The sequence below is a fragment of the Theropithecus gelada genome, chromosome 6 (assembly GCF_003255815.1).
Source record: "Theropithecus gelada isolate Dixy chromosome 6, Tgel_1.0, whole genome shotgun sequence".
In the NCBI taxonomy this organism is placed as follows: domain Eukaryota; kingdom Metazoa; phylum Chordata; class Mammalia; order Primates; family Cercopithecidae; genus Theropithecus; species Theropithecus gelada.
Genome location: NC_037673.1, coordinates 75,492,630 through 75,511,778, shown reverse-complemented (window position 1 = coordinate 75,511,778; position 19,149 = coordinate 75,492,630). Strand labels below are relative to the sequence as shown.

The 19,149-nt window shown below is 41.9% G+C and overlaps 1 protein-coding gene across 2 annotated transcripts in view; it reads right to left on the bottom strand.

Moving 5' to 3' along the window:
- Positions 1 to 19,149, bottom strand: part of THBS4 (thrombospondin 4) — an 88,697-nt gene that overhangs the window by 31,255 nt on the left and 38,293 nt on the right. Inside the window, exons 1-2 of one of the 2 annotated variants that reach the window (XM_025388203.1) lie at positions 14,734 to 15,055; positions 10,106 to 10,309 (exon numbers count right to left, since the gene is read on the bottom strand). In XM_025388203.1, coding sequence (XP_025243988.1) covers positions 10,106 to 10,309; positions 14,734 to 14,821 — 292 coding nt within the window. In that variant the 5' untranslated portion in view covers positions 14,822 to 15,055. Of the gene's footprint in view, positions 1 to 10,105; positions 10,310 to 14,733; positions 15,056 to 19,149 lie in introns of those variants that run through there. The other variant, XM_025388204.1, reaches the window with a different exon arrangement.

The following is a 19,149-nucleotide window of genomic DNA, read 5'->3' as shown; positions in this document are numbered from 1 at the left end:
TCTGAACCTCCCCAAATTGCTCCTAGGGTAACATCACTATTGTAAAGCCTAACATCAGTGCTTGAGATATTTTGCAGACCATGCACTCGACGGATCAGCTGACACCACCCAACCCAGTAATCTGGCCCAATCATTTCTGCCATCACACCCAGGAACAGAAGACATTAAGAAAACCTAACTTCGACCCCCTATGATTCCATTTCCAACCTGACCAATCAGCACTCCCCACTTCCCAAGCCCCTACCTGCAAAATTATCTTTAAAAACTGATCCCCGAACGCTTGGGGAGACTGATTTGAGTAATAAACTCCAGTCTCCCACACAGCCACCTCTCCGTGAATTACCCTTTCTCCATTGCAATTCCCCTGTCTTGATAAATGGGTTCTGTGTAGGCAGCAGGCAAGGTGAACCCATTGAGTGTTTCCAGGTACAACTGTTTCTTCAGCTATAGCATATTCAGTTCGCATCCTCAGTTTTTACTCACCACCAGCTGCACAGGCTTTCTTGGCAATTGCAGCTGGTTATCTTGCAGGGTTAGTACCGAGAATGCAGTGCAGATTGGATTGGAATTGAAGGCTGTCAGTCAGTGGGTGCTCAAATCTCAAACGACGTCTCCGCCTCTGCTCCACCTCTGGGCTTCTCTGTTAGATTCCTGACTCCCCTTCCTACTTTAGGGCTCTTTCTGCATGGACTTTTTGGACTGAGAGATTGAACTTCTTAGAGGACTGTTCTGATCAAGTTATTGCCTCCTCAAAGCAAGCAAGGAAGCAAATGAAATCCTTCAATAACTCCCTAGCGGATTCTAAATAACGTTTCAACTCCTTATCCCAGGACTGGCCCTAATCTTCCCACCACCTTAAGTCCCTCCCTGCTGCCAAGTCTATATCTTACTGATTTTCCCACTTCCCATAGTATCTGAGGGCACCACTACAACTACCTATGAAGTGAAAAAAATAGATAAAATAGAGTGTGTCCACTCTGACTTTTATTACTCACAATTATGTCTTTTTTTAAATGTGGAACACTTTGTTGGTTATATAAATCCTTTCCCTCTAAACTTGGCATCTTTGTGTAATTGACAATTTGGGGCCCGATTTTATGGCACTGTCCAAAAGCTACATTTCCATGCTTGGGACCAGCCGGACACAGGAACCACATAGCCCAGTCTGATTAAATACGATTTCAGTGACTGGCAGGAGATTAAAAAGCAAGCCCAGGCAATGAAGATTTGAAATATTGCCATCTTCAGAAAGAATTTTCAAAAGGTGCTTTCTGAAAAGTGGACCTGGTAGTCAAAAATATTATGATATGTTGAATGTCAAAGTTATGAAGCAGGGTGCCAGCTTTAAAGAACTAGAAATGATAATATTTTGTCTGCTTGGGCAAAGGAGTCCAGAGTGGCCTGGCCTGCAGGCAGCAAACTCACAAAGGTAGTCCGGAGCTCTTTGCTTTATTTGGCAAATGGCTTTGCTCTTTGGCACTTTTAAACATATGATGGAAGCCATCATTGTCAACCTTTCCTCTTCTTTTAAAATAATTGTACATTTAAAAATTGCCTCCTTGACATTAATGTCTCTTGTGATGGATATGCTTGTTTGCCTTTGCTTATTTATCTTCATGCCCTATACACGAGGTCTTTGTAACTTTAGTGCTTTGGAAATACATAGAAAAGGTAAATCAGCAAACTGCTTTTTCTGAAAGTACTCTGGGTGACTCCTAGCTGTGATAAATGCAGTCTGTCTCAAAGTTTTCTTATGGCAGTTTGGACAATGTAATGTATACAGAGTATACACACACACACACACCTATCTAGTGAAACGAAACACAGCAATTATGCTAAACATCTGCAGAGGACTTTATGTTTTGAAAAAGTATGAGATTCATCATAGTATGCAACTATCTGGTAGGCAACAAAGCTGTGAGTGTGCACAGAAGCCCAAGGTCATGTTACAGGAGAGAGCTGCAAAGCAATTTCTTAAGCGCCCATGAAACTTCTCTAGCCTTGGTAGAATGACAAAATACTACCATTATAAGTCATCCAGCTTAATATCTCACTTCACAAATTCCTTCAATAAAAGTGCAGCCTCTACCAGCACATTTCCAGTAACAAGGAACTCATTACTTTGCAGAGAAGCCCATTTCACTTTTGGATCACTCTCCAAGATTTTCCTAATACAGAGCCAATATGTTTCCTCTGTCTTCTACCAATGGATCCTAATTTTACTCTTCAGAGCTAGAGAGAGGTTTACTCTGATCTTCATTCCAAATGACATTTTTCAAATATTATTTTAAAATTATTTTTAATTATTTTTATTTTTTTGAAACAAGATCTTGCCCTGTTACCCAGGCTGGAGTGCAGTGGCATGATCATGGCTCACTGCAGCCTCAAACTCCTGGGCTCAAGTGATCCTCCTGCCACAGCCTCCTGAATAGCTGGAGCTACAGGCATGTACCACCAAGTCTGGCTAATTTTTTAAAAAATGTATTTTTGGCCGGGTGCAGTGGCTCACGCCTGTAATCCCAGCACTTCGGGAGGCTGAGGCAGGCGGTTCACATGGTCAAGAGTTTGAGACCAGACTGGCCAACATGGCGAAACCCTGTCTCTACTAAAGACACATGCAAAAAAATTAGCCGGGCGTGGTGGTGCTTGCCTGTAATTCCAGCTACTCAGGAGGCTGAGGCAGGACACTTGCTTGAACCTGGGAGGTGGAGGTTGCAGTGAGCTGAGATCGTGCCATTGCACTCCAGCCTAGGCAACCGGGTGAGGTTCTGTCTCAAAAATATATATATATATATTTTAATTTTTTACCCAGACTGGTGTTGAATGTGTGGGCTCAAGTGATACTCCTGCCTCAGACTGTAATCCCAAAGTGCTGGGATTACAGGCATGAGCCACTGCACCTAGCCCTTTTTTCAAATATTGTAAGGCTTTCATGTCTTCTGTCTGGCTCCTTCATTTCTCTAGTTCCTTTAACTTTTCTACTTAAATGTGGTAAACAAAACAAAACAAAACAAAACCCCAAAACGGGGCCCAGATAGGTGCTCTTTTTGTGACTCTTTTCAAGATAATCTTTGACTTGACAGTGTCCCTGTGAAATATGTCCAGGACTAGACACAGTATTAGATGTGGCCTGGACAGTTAAGAGTACAGTGGGATTATTAGCTTCCTTAACCTGGCCATATGTATGCACTAATGAAACCTAAAGTGTAGGGAGCTTTTTATAAACAGTTGCATCACAGTATCTGTTCATTCATTCATTCAGCAAACATTTTTGAGTATCTATTTTGTGTCAGGCACTATCCTCAACACTGATTAGGATCTGTTGTTGATTAGAACTCTTAGGATAGATGTCTCACATCGTGAACTTCTGCAACTTGCTTTTCACTCCTAGTTGATAGCTTTACATTTATTCTTGTTGAATTTAATCTGATTGATTTTGGCCCATTGTATTATCTGGTAGGAAGTTGTAAATATGAATGATAGCATCCAACATGTTCAACTCTTTTCTAGCTTTGAATTGCAAACACGATAAAATGTTGTCTTTGCTCAAGTCACTGACATGTTGGATAGTTCAATACACAAGACAGAGCCGTGTCAAAAACCACTAGATAATTTGCTATACAGTGACTTATTAACCCCTAGCGGTACTATAATCTAGCTTATTCTTTTTTATATTATTTAGAAAGGTATAAGAAGCAACTTCATCCAATTCTTTTCTGAAGTCAGATACATTATGCTCACAGCATGTTTTTTATCTATCAGCTTTGAAACTTTACTGAAAAAAAAGTTTGGCATGATTTATTCTTAGTAAATCCATTTTGTCTTTAAAAAAATCACAGATTTCTTTTCTAGGCAATCCCACAATACATGAATAATCATATAACCCTTTAGAGCTCTGTCCTAAATTTCAGTAGCCTGTGGTTTTCAGAATCCACCTTCCCTTCTTTATAAAAATGGAAACATTTGCCTGTCCTGTCTTTTAGGACCTTTCTGTTCGCTACGATTTCTAAATGATACTAACAGTGGCTCCACTATCACTTTCTTCACTAACTATCCCAATATGTAATTCATCTGGACCTGAATAGTTAGTCTCACTAAAGAGAGTGGGTGTTTTTCTGTTATCTCCTCATCTAGCTTGGATTTTTGTTTTCTTTTAACCATTCTTGACAATTTGAAGAACATTCCCCTTGATGGGTAAGACAGAAACAGAAGAGCCATCTATGACTTACCTCAATCACCTGTTAATCTCCCATTACCTATTCCAGGAGGAATTCTTATTTCTTCCATATCTTCCATATCTTATTCTGAACATGGCTAAAAACATCCATTTTATTATCTTATGTGTGAATCACCAACTTTGACTCAATTAGGTTTTAGCTTTTCTATCCTAATTTTTATAGTTTTGTGTCAAATTTTAAAATTCTTTCCATCTTCTGCATATGACCACTTTTAAGCGAATTCAAGGGCATCTCATAGGAATACTGTGAAAGTTAAAAGGGAAAATAGGCTTTGAGCTTTTAACACAGTCCTGGTACATTAAAAAGACTCCATAGGGCTGGGCGTGGTTGCTCACGGCTATAATCCAAGCACTTTGGGAGGTTGAAGCAGGCGGATCACCTGAGGTCGGGAGTTTGAGACCAGCCTGACCAACATGGAGAAACCCTATGTCTACTAAAAATACAAAAATTAGCCGGGCCTGGTGGCACATGCCTGTAATCCCAGCTACTCGGGAGGCTGAGGCAGGAGAATTGCTTGAACCCGAGAGGTGGAGGTTGCAGTGAGCCAAGATCGTGCCATTGCACTCCAGCCCAGGCAACAAGAGAGAAACTCCATCTCAAAAAAAAAAAAAATAAAAAGACTCCATAAATATTATTATTAATGCTTGAGGCCCCTCAATTTTTCCACTTATTATTGGGTCTAAAATTTTATTTTTTAAGCTCTACTATCTCTCTTAATCTATATTTCTCTTTAGCTTGCAAGCTTCAGAACCACTACTCTGAACTATTTGCATGTCCTATCCTTAGGCGAAGGAGTTTGACTGACACTCTCTGGTCATTACAGCAAACACTTTGGGTTTCCTTCACTTCACAGCACCAAGTTGTTCTGAGACAATCATACTAAGACTAAAGAAGCAGTTCTCCTTTTCTTCTTCTGAAAGGTGAAACTGTCATCAAGGCAAGCCAGGAGTTCACCAAACCATCATCATTAGAAAACAGTTGCCTAAATAGCAGACATCTCTCTCTCTCTAATACTGTTTAAGAATATGAAAATTTTATTGAGCCTCATAGTCTAAAGAAAGTTATTATACCTTATATAATTCGGTTCTTGCAATCAACCTGAGAGGTAGCTATTATTATCCCCATTTATAGGCAATCAACCAGGGCTAAGAGAGATTCAGAGATGTATGTATAGTAATGCAGTTTGTGACTCAAACTCAGGATACAAACTGGAAAGTTGTCTTTGTGCCAGATACTAGAAGAACATCAGCCATATCTTCTATCCAGCCAGGCGGTTTCTGTAGGATGCTTATTTCTATCAAGACTTAAAGCCTGTATTACTAATAACCTGGCAGATCACTTCTACCAGAAATACTACCTGTATCCTCTTATATCCTATTCCAAAAGGCCTTCAACATTTATTCATTTAAAAAAATATATATATATCTTTTGGCATGGTGTGGTGGCTCAGACCTATAAGCCCCACACTTTAGGAGGCTGAGACAGGAGGATCACTTGAGGCCAGGAGTTCGAGACCAGCCTGGCTAACATGGCAAAACCCCATCTCTACTAAAAAAATAGAAAAATTAGCCGGGTGTAGTGGTGCGCACATGTAGTTCCAGCTACTTGGGAGACTGAGGCAGGAGAATCAGTTGAACCTAGGAGGCAGAGGCTGCAGTGAGCCGAGATCTAGCCACTGTACTGCAGCCTGAATGATGGAGCAAGACTCTGTCTCAATAAATAAATACATAATTTTTTTTTATTACCTACTGTGTGTCAGATATTGTGGAATCCCAGAATTTCACAATGGTGTATGTCATTTTTCACAAACAAGTCTATTCTTCTCAGCCTCCATTTATTCTTTTCAATCTGCCCATGAACCACTTCTATGTACAAGGCACCTTGCTAAGTGCTGCAGCAGATGCAAAGATAAGGGCTGCATAGTCCCTGTCTCAAGGGAGCTCCCAACCAAACGGAGAGAAGACCTAGAAGTAATTCAAGTACAAGATGAGCTAAGATGAATGTCTTCCTTAAGAGGTACAAAGTCATATTAGAAAGAATATCAGAAGGAGCTGGAGATGGGTCTTGAATGTGTAGGATTTGGGTGTCGAGAGGTGATGTAGGACATGTGCCGAGGGAGCAGAGAGCAGGAACAAAAGGATGGAGGAGAGACAGCATATACGGCCCCAAAGAATGGCAATAGCCTATCTTGCTGAAGCTCAGGCTGCAAGGAGGTTGGAATGAAGGATAAACTGGACAGGCTGCTTGGGGCCATGCAGTGGAAGCCCTGAATGCCTCACTGAGACATGGGTACATTATTCAGTTTGGAAAGGGGGCCACTAGAGGTCTCAGAGGTCAGGTGTATCTTGATCCAAATTATGTCTGTGAACAGTAATGAGGTAGTCTGGGGTAGGCTGACTTGGAGAGGGTGAGAATAGTAGCAGAGAGCTCAGTGGCAAACTCTTTCTTTGCAGTCTTCATTAGCTACATTTTAATTTGTTCCAGGAGGTCATATGGGGCCCAGATGACCAAATTCTGCTCTTTGATGCTGTGTAGTCACCCTCCTTCATCGCCTAGTCCTGGACTTTAATGGAGGAAAGGGTGTGTTTTATTTCCTACTCAGGTGTTTTAAGTCAGTAGAGATCCATTTGGATTTCTTCTGTTTCCCTGTTTTCCACGCAAATCAGCAGAAGAGGAGATCAGCTGAACCTTGGCCAGATGAATGCTGTCTGAAGCCTACCACGTCCAGGAAGATAATTTATGAAGGGTTGTGCGGAGCATTATGTCAAGCCAGCATGGCTACCACTGAACGCTTCAGTGGGGAGTCTCAACCACAGGCTCTGTCTTCTCCTTGGATCTGATGAACCCAGTGACTTCTTTTTATTGTTCCAGTCAGAATGGACTTCTCCTTCCTGGAACTTTATATTCACCAGTGCTGGCAAATCTTCGTACTTTTTCCGACTGCTCCAGTGAAACAACTTCTCTGTGTCACTTCAACTCTCCAAGCTCTAATAATACCATAAATCCCTCTTTGCCTTATAAGAATTCTCATTTCTAGATTCTTCCAGGACTCCTTCTGTCCCCATAGTTTCTAAGAACAATTTATCTTTCCTAATAGGTTGGAGGGTAGGGAGATGTTCATCTTTCAGTTCTTCATCTCAAACCTTTCATCTTTTCCTCTAAAAATTTTTTTTTCTTTTGAGACAGAGTCTTGCTCTGTTGCCCAGGCTGAAGTATGGAGTGCAGCGGCACGATCTCAGCTCACTGCAACCTCTGCCTCATGGGTTCAAGCAATTCTCCTGCCTCAGCCTCCCGAGTAGCTGTGACTATAGGCATGTACCACCATGCCCGGCTAATTTTTGTATTTTTAGTAGAGACGGGGTTTCTCCATGTTGGCCATGCTGCTCTCGAACTCCTAATCTCAGGTGATCTGCCTGCCTCAGCCTCCCAAAGTGCTGGGATTACAGCCCCTAAAATTTTTGATCTGCTGGTATTTACAGCTGACTCACATTACTGGCGATTCGTCAGAGGAAACACAGTAACGATTCCCTTACCCTCTACCTACTGCCCATTAAATCTAGTACTCTTGTTTATGCAAACTGAAAGGATCAGTTCAGGGGAAGTTGCTTCCTTTGCTTCCCAGCAACACAGATTTTCCACAATGGGCTCACACATACTGACCAATTTAGAAATAGAGGGTGAGAGGCAGTGAGGGCAAAAGCTCGGAGCAGTTTTTTGCTCTGTAGAGGAACTTCTGGCCATTAAGCTGGATGAACCAAAAAAAAAAAAAAAAATCTTTGCAATGCCTCTGAAATAGATAGGTTAGGAGAAGTTGCTGATCCACAGATGAAGAACGGTGATTTTTACAGATCACAAACTGAGTAACTGGGTTGTCAGAAGGTGAGCAGTTCCTTCAACAGATGCTAGGCAAAATGGGACTGTTTGATTCAAGGCAGAGACATGGGCAGATCACCCCTCATTAGGGCTGAAGATGGGAAAAGGGGGACAGGAACGGTTGACCCATCTGCTGGCTGTGTCCCCAGACTCACTTTATTATCTGACACCTCCTTACGGCCCCTGACGGGCTGTGAGCCACATACAGAGAAAGCAGACTTGGGAGTAGAGTGGAAGCAGGGAAGATACATGTTGGAATTTGACAGAAAAGAAGGGGTTAAAATCCCATTCCTTTACACTTTTAACTTTAGAGTCCTATGAAAATTAAGAATTAGAAACTTCTTTTATTTCCTAATGCCTACAGATTTAAGTGTACAATCACAAGTACAATCTAAGAGAGAGTTTGAAGCACTAGGAAGTGTCTACTTTGTAAAGCAAACTGAAATAAACATAAAATCCAGCCAGAAGAACCAGTTCTCCTATTTTATTAAAAGCATGAAGCAGTAGGAACACACATCTGTCACATTCCTTAATAAACAGGAACAGGTGTTGTCCCCCGGGCAGGAGTGGAGGAGAAGGCAATGAAAAATAGTGACCATTTTCTTTGGGACTCACATCTCAGTGCTTATAGTAACTTACTACGGCAATAAAACAAATGACAGCAGAGGAATCAAACCAGTGACAGGCCCGTGTCTGGCATGCACAGGGAGAAAAGAGCCCTATTCGTCCTGTTCTACTGGTTAAGGTCTATTCTCTCCATCACAGCCAGGTAGGTGCTTACGGAGCTAGGAGCTAGGTCTACTGAGCACTGGCTTCAAAGGGAACATAAGAATGGTATGCGGTGGCTGTCATGGGCTGAATGTTTGTATCTGCCCCCTTCCTCCTGCCCCACCAAATTCATATATTGAACTCCTAATCTCCAGTGTGATGGTATTTGGAAGTGGGGGTTTTGGGAGATGATTAGGTTTAGATGAGGTCCTGAGGGTGTGGCCCTCATGATGGGAATAGTGACCTTATAAGAAGAGACACAAGAGAGCTTGCTGTCTGTCTGCATCATGTGAGGACACAATAAAAAGATGGCCGTCTACAATCCCGGAACTGGGCACTTACGAGGATCCAAATCTGCTGGTGGTACGGTTTGGATATGGTCTGTCTGTCCGCATCAAAACTTGTGCTGAAAATTGGTCCCCAGTGTGGCAGTGTTGGGAGGTGGCGCCTTGTGGGAGGTGTATGGATTATGGGGGTGGATCTCTTATGAATGGCTTGGTGCCGTTCTCGAGATAGTGAGTTTCGGCTCTTGGTGAAAATGAATTAGTTCTAAGGGAATGGATTAGTTCCTGAGAGAGTAGGTTGTTATAAAGCTAGGATGCCCCTCAGGTTTTCTCCTCTTCCCATGTGTCTGCTCCCTCTTTGACCTTCTCCACCACGTTGTGACACAAGAAAGTCCTTGTCAGAAGCCAGGGCCATGCTCTTGAACTTCCCAGCCTACAGAACTGTGAACTAAATAAATCTCTTTTCTTCATAAATTACCCAGTCTCAGGTAGTCTTTTATAGCAACACAAAATGGACTAAGATGGCACCATGATCTTAGACTTATCACGCTCTAGAACTGTGAGGCGTAAATGTCTATTGTTTAAGCCACATAGTCTATGGTATTTTGTTATAGCAGCCTGAGCTGCCTAAGATAGTGGCTGAATTGTCCCTTGTCCTGTCTGCTCCAGAACTGGATTCAGAATAACATAAGGATGAGACAATGTCAAAAGCCATCTTGGTCACAGCAATTCTTCTTTTTTTCTCCCAGTGTCACTTTCTCCCTGAACCCACCCCCCCCATATAGGTAAATGTACAGTAAGAAGAATTCAATATTGAAAACTGAGATGACTAGTGAGTGAGAATATAATTGTACAAGAAAACCATCTCAAAGAAAGTATACCCCTAATCCTGGAATAGAAAAAGGAGATTTTTAAGAAAATAATTTCAGCAAATTTGCTTACCTTTGTTTAAGCGTCCCATCACAGTAAATTCAAAATATTTACTGTTGTCAGTTGAAGAGTAAAGACCGAAGATGGTGGCTGAACTTTTAGTCTGCAGCTTGAAGGTGGAAATCACATAGAGATCATTCAGGGCGGGATCTGTCAGGACTGGCAGCAGAGCGCCTGGGTTCAGCCTCTGACTGGAAGATGGGAGAAGGTCAAAGACTGGGGAGAAGGGAGAAAAGGGGTATAAGTGAAAGATTCAATTTGGGGGAAAACAGGGTTTTTTTGGTTGGGGGGGCAATTTGACAGTAAGCTACAAAGTAATGTAAACTAATCTTGTAATCCCTTTTCCATATTGCCAAACTCACCAGTTCTTCCCTGTTACTTTTACAGTGGCTGGACATCTGAGCCAGAAGAAATATAGCATAATATTCATCACTGTGTGTAGCCTTCAAGAGGGGACTGAATTTGCAAACACAAAATTGGGTTTGGCTGAACAAGTAGCTCTGAAAATGCCCACCAGGAAAAGCACTAAAGGCTTAAAGTACAAGGGGGACTGGTGAAAGCATCCAAGCCATTGCTTTACTGATGTCCCCAAGCAGTGAATTTCTGTCACAGAGTCCCTTAGGCACCTCCAGGACCAGAGCCAATTGTATTTTCCTGGTCAGTGACAAATGACAGGAAATGCAGCAGAAAACATGGATATGGTGGTAGATGTGCTGGCGGAAAATGATTTGCTACCTTTGTGAGACCTAAGTGTTCCCTTTGTGCCTTTACAATTTTCCGGCATTTCTCTGTTTAAAAAAATCCCAATGTGGAAACAAAACAAAACAAAATGATGTGGTGTCTGTTTCTCGACTATATCTTGACTAAAACTCAGAATCTGCATTTGTATTTGTATAAGTTGCTTTTGATCAAGCAAGCAGTACTTTCTCTCACAAACTTTGTAATATTTATGAAAGCTATGAGAGAGTATGCCTAGAGTCATTTAAAAGGCAAAGGCCAAATTTGGGTAATACTCTGTAGAAGTTACTTAGTATATCTATTAGCATATGCAAATCTCACTTGAACAATTACATAGCCTGCAGAAACTTCAGCACCTACAGCTGTCTCTTTGATATAATAATCTAGTTATTAAATGGGTAATATTGACAATTGATAAAGAGTTCTTACAAATCAATAAAATGATAAGCATCCTAACAGAAAAATGGGCAAGGAATATGAAAAGGCAATTTACATAGAAAGAATTACAATGACCATTAAGTATATAAATAAATGTTCACGTATTTATCTAATGATGCAGGAGTTGCTAACTTAAACAATAAGATATTGTTTTCACCATCGAATTGGAAAATTAGTAAATACAATAGTACTCAACTGTTTGTGAGAGTTGAGGGAAATGGGCAGTCTCTGTACCACTGTGTAACATTTAAACTAGTATAAACATTTTGAAGACAGTTTAAACAACAGTATCAAAGGCTCTAAAACATATGTGCTCTTTAATCTAGCAATTTTACTTATGGGAATTTACCCTATGGAAATAATGGATAACATGGTAAATTACTTAGGTGTAAGAATATTAGACACTAGTGGTAATTCTAGAATTTCTATTTAGGAAAGAATTAGGTGAAAATCTAATTGGAAGAGAGGTAAACCTGAGCTCTGTTGGCATAGCATTTTGCTATGAAAATATTAACTGCTCTTAGCAAAAAAAAAAAAAAAAAAAAAAAAAAGAAGCGCTTGGCTGAGATTGAGGGGATGGTTAAAATCATCCCAAACCATCCTGTGACACTCGCACTTGTTCAATAAATTATTATTTACAATATCAACACCAAAAACAACTTAAGGGTTCTATATTACAACCCTGGCTAAATATATTTTGATTCTTCCAAAAAGCAGAATACTACCTAATTTTAAAGTGTAGCTGAATACTTACAGATGTGGAAAGATGTTCATGATACATTAAGAAAAAAGGATTCTAAAACTGTATGTGTAACATAATTCCATTTGAAATATATTTTCACATAGAAAAAGATTTGAAATGAAAGACAACAACATGTTAATGTTAATAGAAGCTATCCCTGGGTTGCATAAATATAAGTTTTAAATTTCTTATTTTTTGCTTTTCTAACTTTTATCTTTGCTACAATGGGCAAGTATTGCTTTTGTAATAAGAATGAATAAAAGTTCTAAAGCAAACAGGCAAAAACCTAATTACTCAAGAATGTCTACCCTTTTTAAAAGACAATTTGTCTTCAAACTGGATCTATATTGTATTTTTCGCATGTACCGAAAATACAGTAATGAATTTAATATGAGACGTGTTGGAAAGTAGAACATTTACTGTGTTCCTCTTAGTGCCTATATCCCTAAACCATAAACACTGTTGCCTACTGCATTTCAAAAGGGAAATTGGATTTTTTAATCTTCAAGAGAATTGGAAATTTTACATTTCCACTAATGAGGGCAAAGGGAAATAAGGTATTATGTTTTAAAGTTCCATTCAGGACAAAACATCTTCAGAAAAGAGATATGTTTTTAAAGTATGGGAACTACCTTCAAAGCAAAATTCTTAGTACTCTTGATTTTTGCTTTGACTATGATCAGGTCCATGATGTAACTCAAGCTAAACTTGCTGTATTTCAATCTATGGTTCGTCTGATTCGTTTGCATCTCTCTCAAGAGGCAGAGATGGGATTACTTAGTAATGAACATAGAGAGTGTTTTGAAAAGGAAATGAGACACTACCATTTTCTATTAATGTTATTATGTTTTAGTAAAAGTGCCAGGATCAAAGCACAATCCTCTAGTGTTAGAGGTGAAATTACTGCTATCAATGAGCCCAGCTACCATGGTATGTAAATTGAATATATACTAATTTAAGACTAGCAATGCAGCTCAGAGGAAGAAGGAGATAAGCAAATTATCCTGTTAAGCCTGATAATTGCAGACTAGATAATGCAATAAAAGAATCTATCAGAAAGTTGACTTAATCAGATCATCTACAGCAACTAAATTAACCAGATAATTTAGGTTATATAGGCTGAGTTCAAGTCTCCATAAAATGGTCAGGTATGTCTGAGAAACAGCACACCTAAGGCACACCATGATGCTGTATGTTCAAAAGTCAAGAATGCATATAATGAAAAAAAATTATACCTATACATTCAAACTTGCCAAATATCACCACAATAAGACTTTTGAAGCGTCTTTAAAAGCTTCCTTTCCTACCTTCCTAGAACTATGAGGCACAGACTACAGCATTTCAAATATTTCAGCACAAACTAAAAGTTAGCAGTACTCTAGCCCCTGAAACCACAATTCTGGTTGTCTGGTCTGGAATGAAAATGAGTTATTTGGCGAAATGCAGTTTAAATGGGCGATTCCAGCAGCAGGAGGCAGGGGAGTTGAGAACACCCTCATAGGCATTCTTTGCTCTGGCTTCAAGAGGAAAAACAACTTTTACTTCAAGTTGTGTGTCTCTTCCAGTTTTATTTCCATAGTCAGTAATAAATCAACCCAGGCACCAAGTTCAAACACATGAAGCTCACCCCTACCAGTTAGGGCCAGTTAGAGCCCTAAGATTTTTTTTTTTCTTTTTTGCTTAAATTATGTCTTTCTTTTAGTCTTTACAAAAAAAACTGTTTAACTGCTTTCTACCCAATGGCTATCTCACACCCATTTAACCAAGGGGTTTGAGGACTGTCCAAGTATCTTTTCACATTATTTGTATTTTTACCTTTTCATAGAAAAAGATTTTTTTAAAAATTATAGATTCAGGGGGTACACGTGCAAGTTTGTCACGTGGGTGTATTGCATAAGGTGGGATTTGAGCTTCTAGTGAACACATCACCCAGTGAACGTAGTACCCAATTGGTAGTTTTCCCAACCCTCACCCCCACTTTTGGAGTCCCCAGTGTCTACTGTTTCCACCTTTATGTCCATATGTACCCACTGTTTAGCTCTCACTTGCGAGAACGTGCTATTTGGTTTTCTGTTCCTGCCTTAATTAACTTAGGAAAATGGCCTCCAGCTGCACTCATCTTGCTGCAAAGAACATGATTTCACTGAAAAAGACCAGGTTTTCAGCCCTTCCTATTTATCTCAGAAATTAAGACATCAAGCAACTCCTGAAAGAAACGTTCTCTTTGGCGTTCAAAGTCAGAGCAGAAAATGCAGGTGGCAGGGCAAGTAGAGTAATTCTGCGTCTTTCTCAGGGATGTCAAGAGCAGACTCTGGGCGAACATCGCTATGCCTATGGAAGAATTTAGGGAGCAAGGCTGCCTGGAGGGAACAGGCACAGGATGCAGGACCCGGAGTTCACCCTACACCAGAGCCTAACATGTTAGAGGTCTAGCGCCGTGTAGCAAGTTTTGAAGGCAACCCCGCGTCTTTGCATAGTTTGAATCAATTTTACATCCCCCACCTATTTAGGGAATTGTTTCCATCATTGGATAATCGAATTTCAGAAAATTCTAGACTAATCACTACCTCCAATCACAGTATGCTTTTTTGGGCCCGGGAGGAACAGAGAGGGGCTGAGCAAGGCCCCAGGAGCACAGGGCCGAGCAGGTCCCTCCTCCACTCGCTCCGCGGATGGGGCCCCCGGTGCCTGTAGCCCCCGGGACCGACCCGAGCCCACTTACCCTGGGGGGTGGCCTGGGCGCCGGCCGCCAGCCACGGCTGCAGGACCAGGTGCAGCAGGAGGACGGCGGCTCCGCGCGGGGCCAGCATGTTGGCTCTTCCTGCTCCCCGCGAGGCCTGGGGCGAAGGCGGCGTTGGCCCTGTCTGGGGGTCCCCGGGCCGTGCGTTGAACCTCGGTCGGGGCCCGGGCCGGCGGCGCAGGTGACCCGTGCTCGGCGTCCGGGCTGCCGTCGGGGGAGGCGCTCGCGTCCCGGCCGCGCGGTGCTTGGTTGCTGGCGGCTGCGCTCCGCGGCCGCGGCCCGGCGCTTTATGGTGCGGCCGGGCGGGGGAGGGCCTGGGCGGGGGCGGCCCCCTTGGCGGGATCCCCTGTCCCGGGAAGAGCTGGGCAGCTGGAGCCGCAAGCCGGGGCCGCAGGGAGAAAGGCGCGGGTGTGAGGATGGGAAGGAGCCTGGACGGACCAGGTCCTGGGGTGGGTGTAGACACGGCCCCGACGCGCGAGGGTAGGAGCGAAGATGGGCAGTCGGGGCTGGAGAGAAAGGGGTGCTGAGCAGAGGCACTCGGGGCCACAGGGGAGAAAGGAGCGGGAGGAAAGGGGCGAAAGGGAGGAAGAAAGTGACACTGACCCACCAGCTTTGGGCACCTTCAGTCCCCCACCCTTGTGCTCCTTTTGTTTTCTAAAAAGAGGACTATCCTTTGGATCGGCTTTGAACTCCCACCTTGAGAAAGAATCCTGAAGTTCTCCAGGAACGCTCTGCCACCTAACGTGGCCCAGAGAGCAACGAGTTTCTTTCATTTCTTCAAGCTTTTCTTGAATACTTGAAAGGCTGAATGTTTTTCTCTATCGTGTTGAGACACAGTGAAAGAAAAGTTTTTGTGTTTTTAATGGAAATAAAACACATCTCAAGGAATCCATCCAGACAGAGCCATTTCTAGGCATTTCTAGGCTGGTGAATCTGTGCTTTTTGGAGAATTTGTTTTCAGTTTGGTTTCCAAACGCCCTGCTTGCTCACCTCTATTCCTCTGTCACCAAAGATTCCGTGTGACAGTTTAAAGGTGCGGGGGTAGGACTTGAAAGAGATCGAGGGAAGGCAAGTAATTCGTCCTCCTCCTGGGTAAAGCTCCCGGAATGATATGGATTAACTAGAGGAAAAAATATTTGATAAACAGTGGCAAAAATTTCTCCTCTGTAACAATCTCGACTAATGGAGAAGATCCAGCAAAGTATTGCTATCTCTTTTATGTCTCAAATAATTCCATTTCAAAGTTTAATAAGCCACAAACTGGGAGATTAATGCACCATTTTATCCCCAAACTGTGCTAAAATAACCTGACACCAATTATTACTCAATTTACAGCTATCTGCAGAGTTCTCTAATATGTAAGGTCCAGTACAGGTCTATCCAGGGTTCCTTTAATGCCGCATTACACTAAAGTCACTCTCTGGAATGGGGCACCATATGTCTACACATGAGAGAGCTCTGAGAGACACAGAGGATGTCCATACATATCAACTAATGAGATGGACTAGATTTGGGAATCTTCAAATCTCCAGACCATGTTCTCAGGAGTGGCCTGGGTTTGAGAGGAATCCAGGTTCCCAACCTACGCTTCAAGCAGAACAGCCTTGCTTTTCTATGTTTTGTACAGTAGACTTCAGACATTAAGATTTTCTGTGAAGACAATGTTTGGATGTTCAAAATTTTGAAAGCCACTATTCAGTGGTTCTCAGCTGATTGGGTATATCAGAATCTCCTGGGGAATTTAAAAAACAGTGATTAGGTGCCCACAGGGAACAAATGAAACCAGTCATCAAAAGAAACAATATACTATATCACACCATAGACTACTCCTCCTTAAATGAGTCACCGAGCAAGCCTAGTAGATGCCTGCGAGAGTTCTTGTGTAGTGTGCCAGACATTGCCTGTTTCCTCTCAGATCTGGTGCTCACCTTCCACTGCATGCTTGTCAGCAGTCTAGATAAAATGGAAGACTAGAGAGCAATAAGAAAGTAGAAGGTAGAAACTAGAGTATTTCCCTCTCTGTGAACTGAATGGATGTATCTTCTTTGTGACTCTTGCAAGTGAGGTCCACCATGATTCTAGCTTCTGCCTTCTCACCATTTGAGTCCTCCAGCCATGACGTTGGAGATCACTTACTGTAGTTGGTAAAATGTGGATTGCCTCACTCTTCCGGTTGACATCTCAGTTCTTCCATTATATATGTAATCATTTCCCTGTATTAAATTTCTTCTATTTAAAATACCTAGAGTATTTGCTAGGAATCTCCATGGTGAGGACGATGCACCACATGCTGCTGGAGATGAATGTGTTGGAGGGCACCCTGCAGTGCCCAGAGTCTGGACATGTGTTCCCCATCAGCCGTGGGATCCCCAACATGCTGCTGAATGATGAGGAAACAGAGTTGATCGTGCTAAGTGCCGTTTTCTTTTTCTTTTTGTGTGTATTTTTGTTGATGTTACCCTGTTGCTGAATTCTGCCATGTGTGTCCCCAACCCTTGATCCAATGACACACCAGACACATGGTGTTCTTGAGCACGATAGTATTTTTTTCTCATTAAAGACTCAAAACAAAAAACAAACAAACAAACACACAAAAAAAACTAAGAATTTTCGATTCCTAGCAAATTCCCAGCAAAATAGCTCGCACATCATGATAGTTAATGTTAAGTGTCAACTTGACTGGATTGAAGGATGCAAAGTATTGCTCCTGGGTGTGTCTGTGAGGGTGCTGCCAAAGGAGATTAACACCTGAGTCTGTGGACTGGGAGAGGCAGAGCCACCCTCAGTCTGGGTAGGCACCATCTAATCAGCTGCCAGTGAGGCTAGAATAAAGCAGGCAGGAGAAGACGGAAGAGCAGGCTTGCTGAGTCTTCTGGCCTTGATCTTTTTCTGTGCTGGATGCTTCCTGCCCTCAAACATTAGACTCCAAGTTCTTCAGCTTTTGGACTCTTGGACTTACACCAGTGATTTACCAGGGGTTCTTGGGCCTTCAGCCACAGACTAAAGGCTGCACTGTCAGCTTCCCTGTTTTGAGGTGTTGGGACTTGGACTGGCTTCCTTGCTCCTCAGCTTGTAGACAGCCTATTGTGGGACCTCATCTTGTGATCTTGAGTCAATACTCCTTAGTAAACTCCCCTTCCTATCTATCCTATTAGTTCTGTCCCTCTAGAGAACCCTGACTAATAACACATATAGGCACACTATACATTTTGATTGACTACTAAGTGTAATGGAAAAACAAAAGAATCAATTGACTTTCTGTTAGCCTAGCAGAATTTACAATCTGGTTTTGCTTTTAGAGGGCTTGCATTTTTATGCAGCCGTTCACTGGGGAGTCTCAGTAAACTTTTTCTTTATGTCCTCAGAATCTAAAGTAAATTTGATTACAATAAAATTAATTTAATTAGCTATGAAATATATGATAAAGGAGACAAAAGAGTTTATTTTCATTTCCATTCCACTTCTTGTTAAAATATCTGTTCATGTACTTACATTGGATTTTATTTCATTTATTTTAATAATGTATTGATTTTTTTCCCCAGTATCTGACTGTGAGCGCCTTAGTATTATCTCATTTATTTTTGTAACTCTAATTCCAAGTACAGTACCTAACATTTAGTAGTAAATATATCATTGAATTGACTTTCCTCCTCTTAATACTGTAATCTAGGATAAGAGTTGTGACATATTAGTAATCCATTAGTAGGTGCAGTAGGTAACAAAACAGGCCCCAATTCTTTACTCTTCTATGTATACATCTTTTATTCTTCTGTGTACACATCTCATGGCTTGGCCATGTAACATGCTTGGCCAATAGGATTTTGGCAAAAGTGCCACAAGCAGAGGCTTGAAAAGTGCTTGTGTGATTGGGCTGGCTTACTCCTGCACCTTTGCCTTTGCCATGATAGCATGCCTGTGCCAGCCTATTGGAGGATGAGAGACACGGAGCAGAGTACAGCCCACCCCAGGCAAAGCCAGCCAAGATCAAGCTGACAGATGAATGAGTTCAGGCAAGATCAGTAGAGCTGTTTGGCTGACTTTAGATGTGTGAGCAGGACACATTTATTTTTGTATACCGTTGAGGTTTGTGGGTTGTTTGTTATGTAACAATATTATAGCAATGGAGAACTGATATACTACATTTTATTTCTTTTCTAATTGTTGTAATACAGAGTATGACTTAATTTTTGATGTTTGACTGCTGACAGCTCTCAAGCCCCACCACTTTCCTTCCTCTCTGCCCCACATCTGGGCAAACTGATAAGAATGCCTGGGTGGTCCTTCCTTGGCACTAGCAGGAAGTTCCAACAGTGTAAGCTCTAGCCCATGTACAGGAACCCTCATCACAGCCCCACTCCTAACCACAATAAGAATCCCAAAGCCATTCTCCTTTCTTGT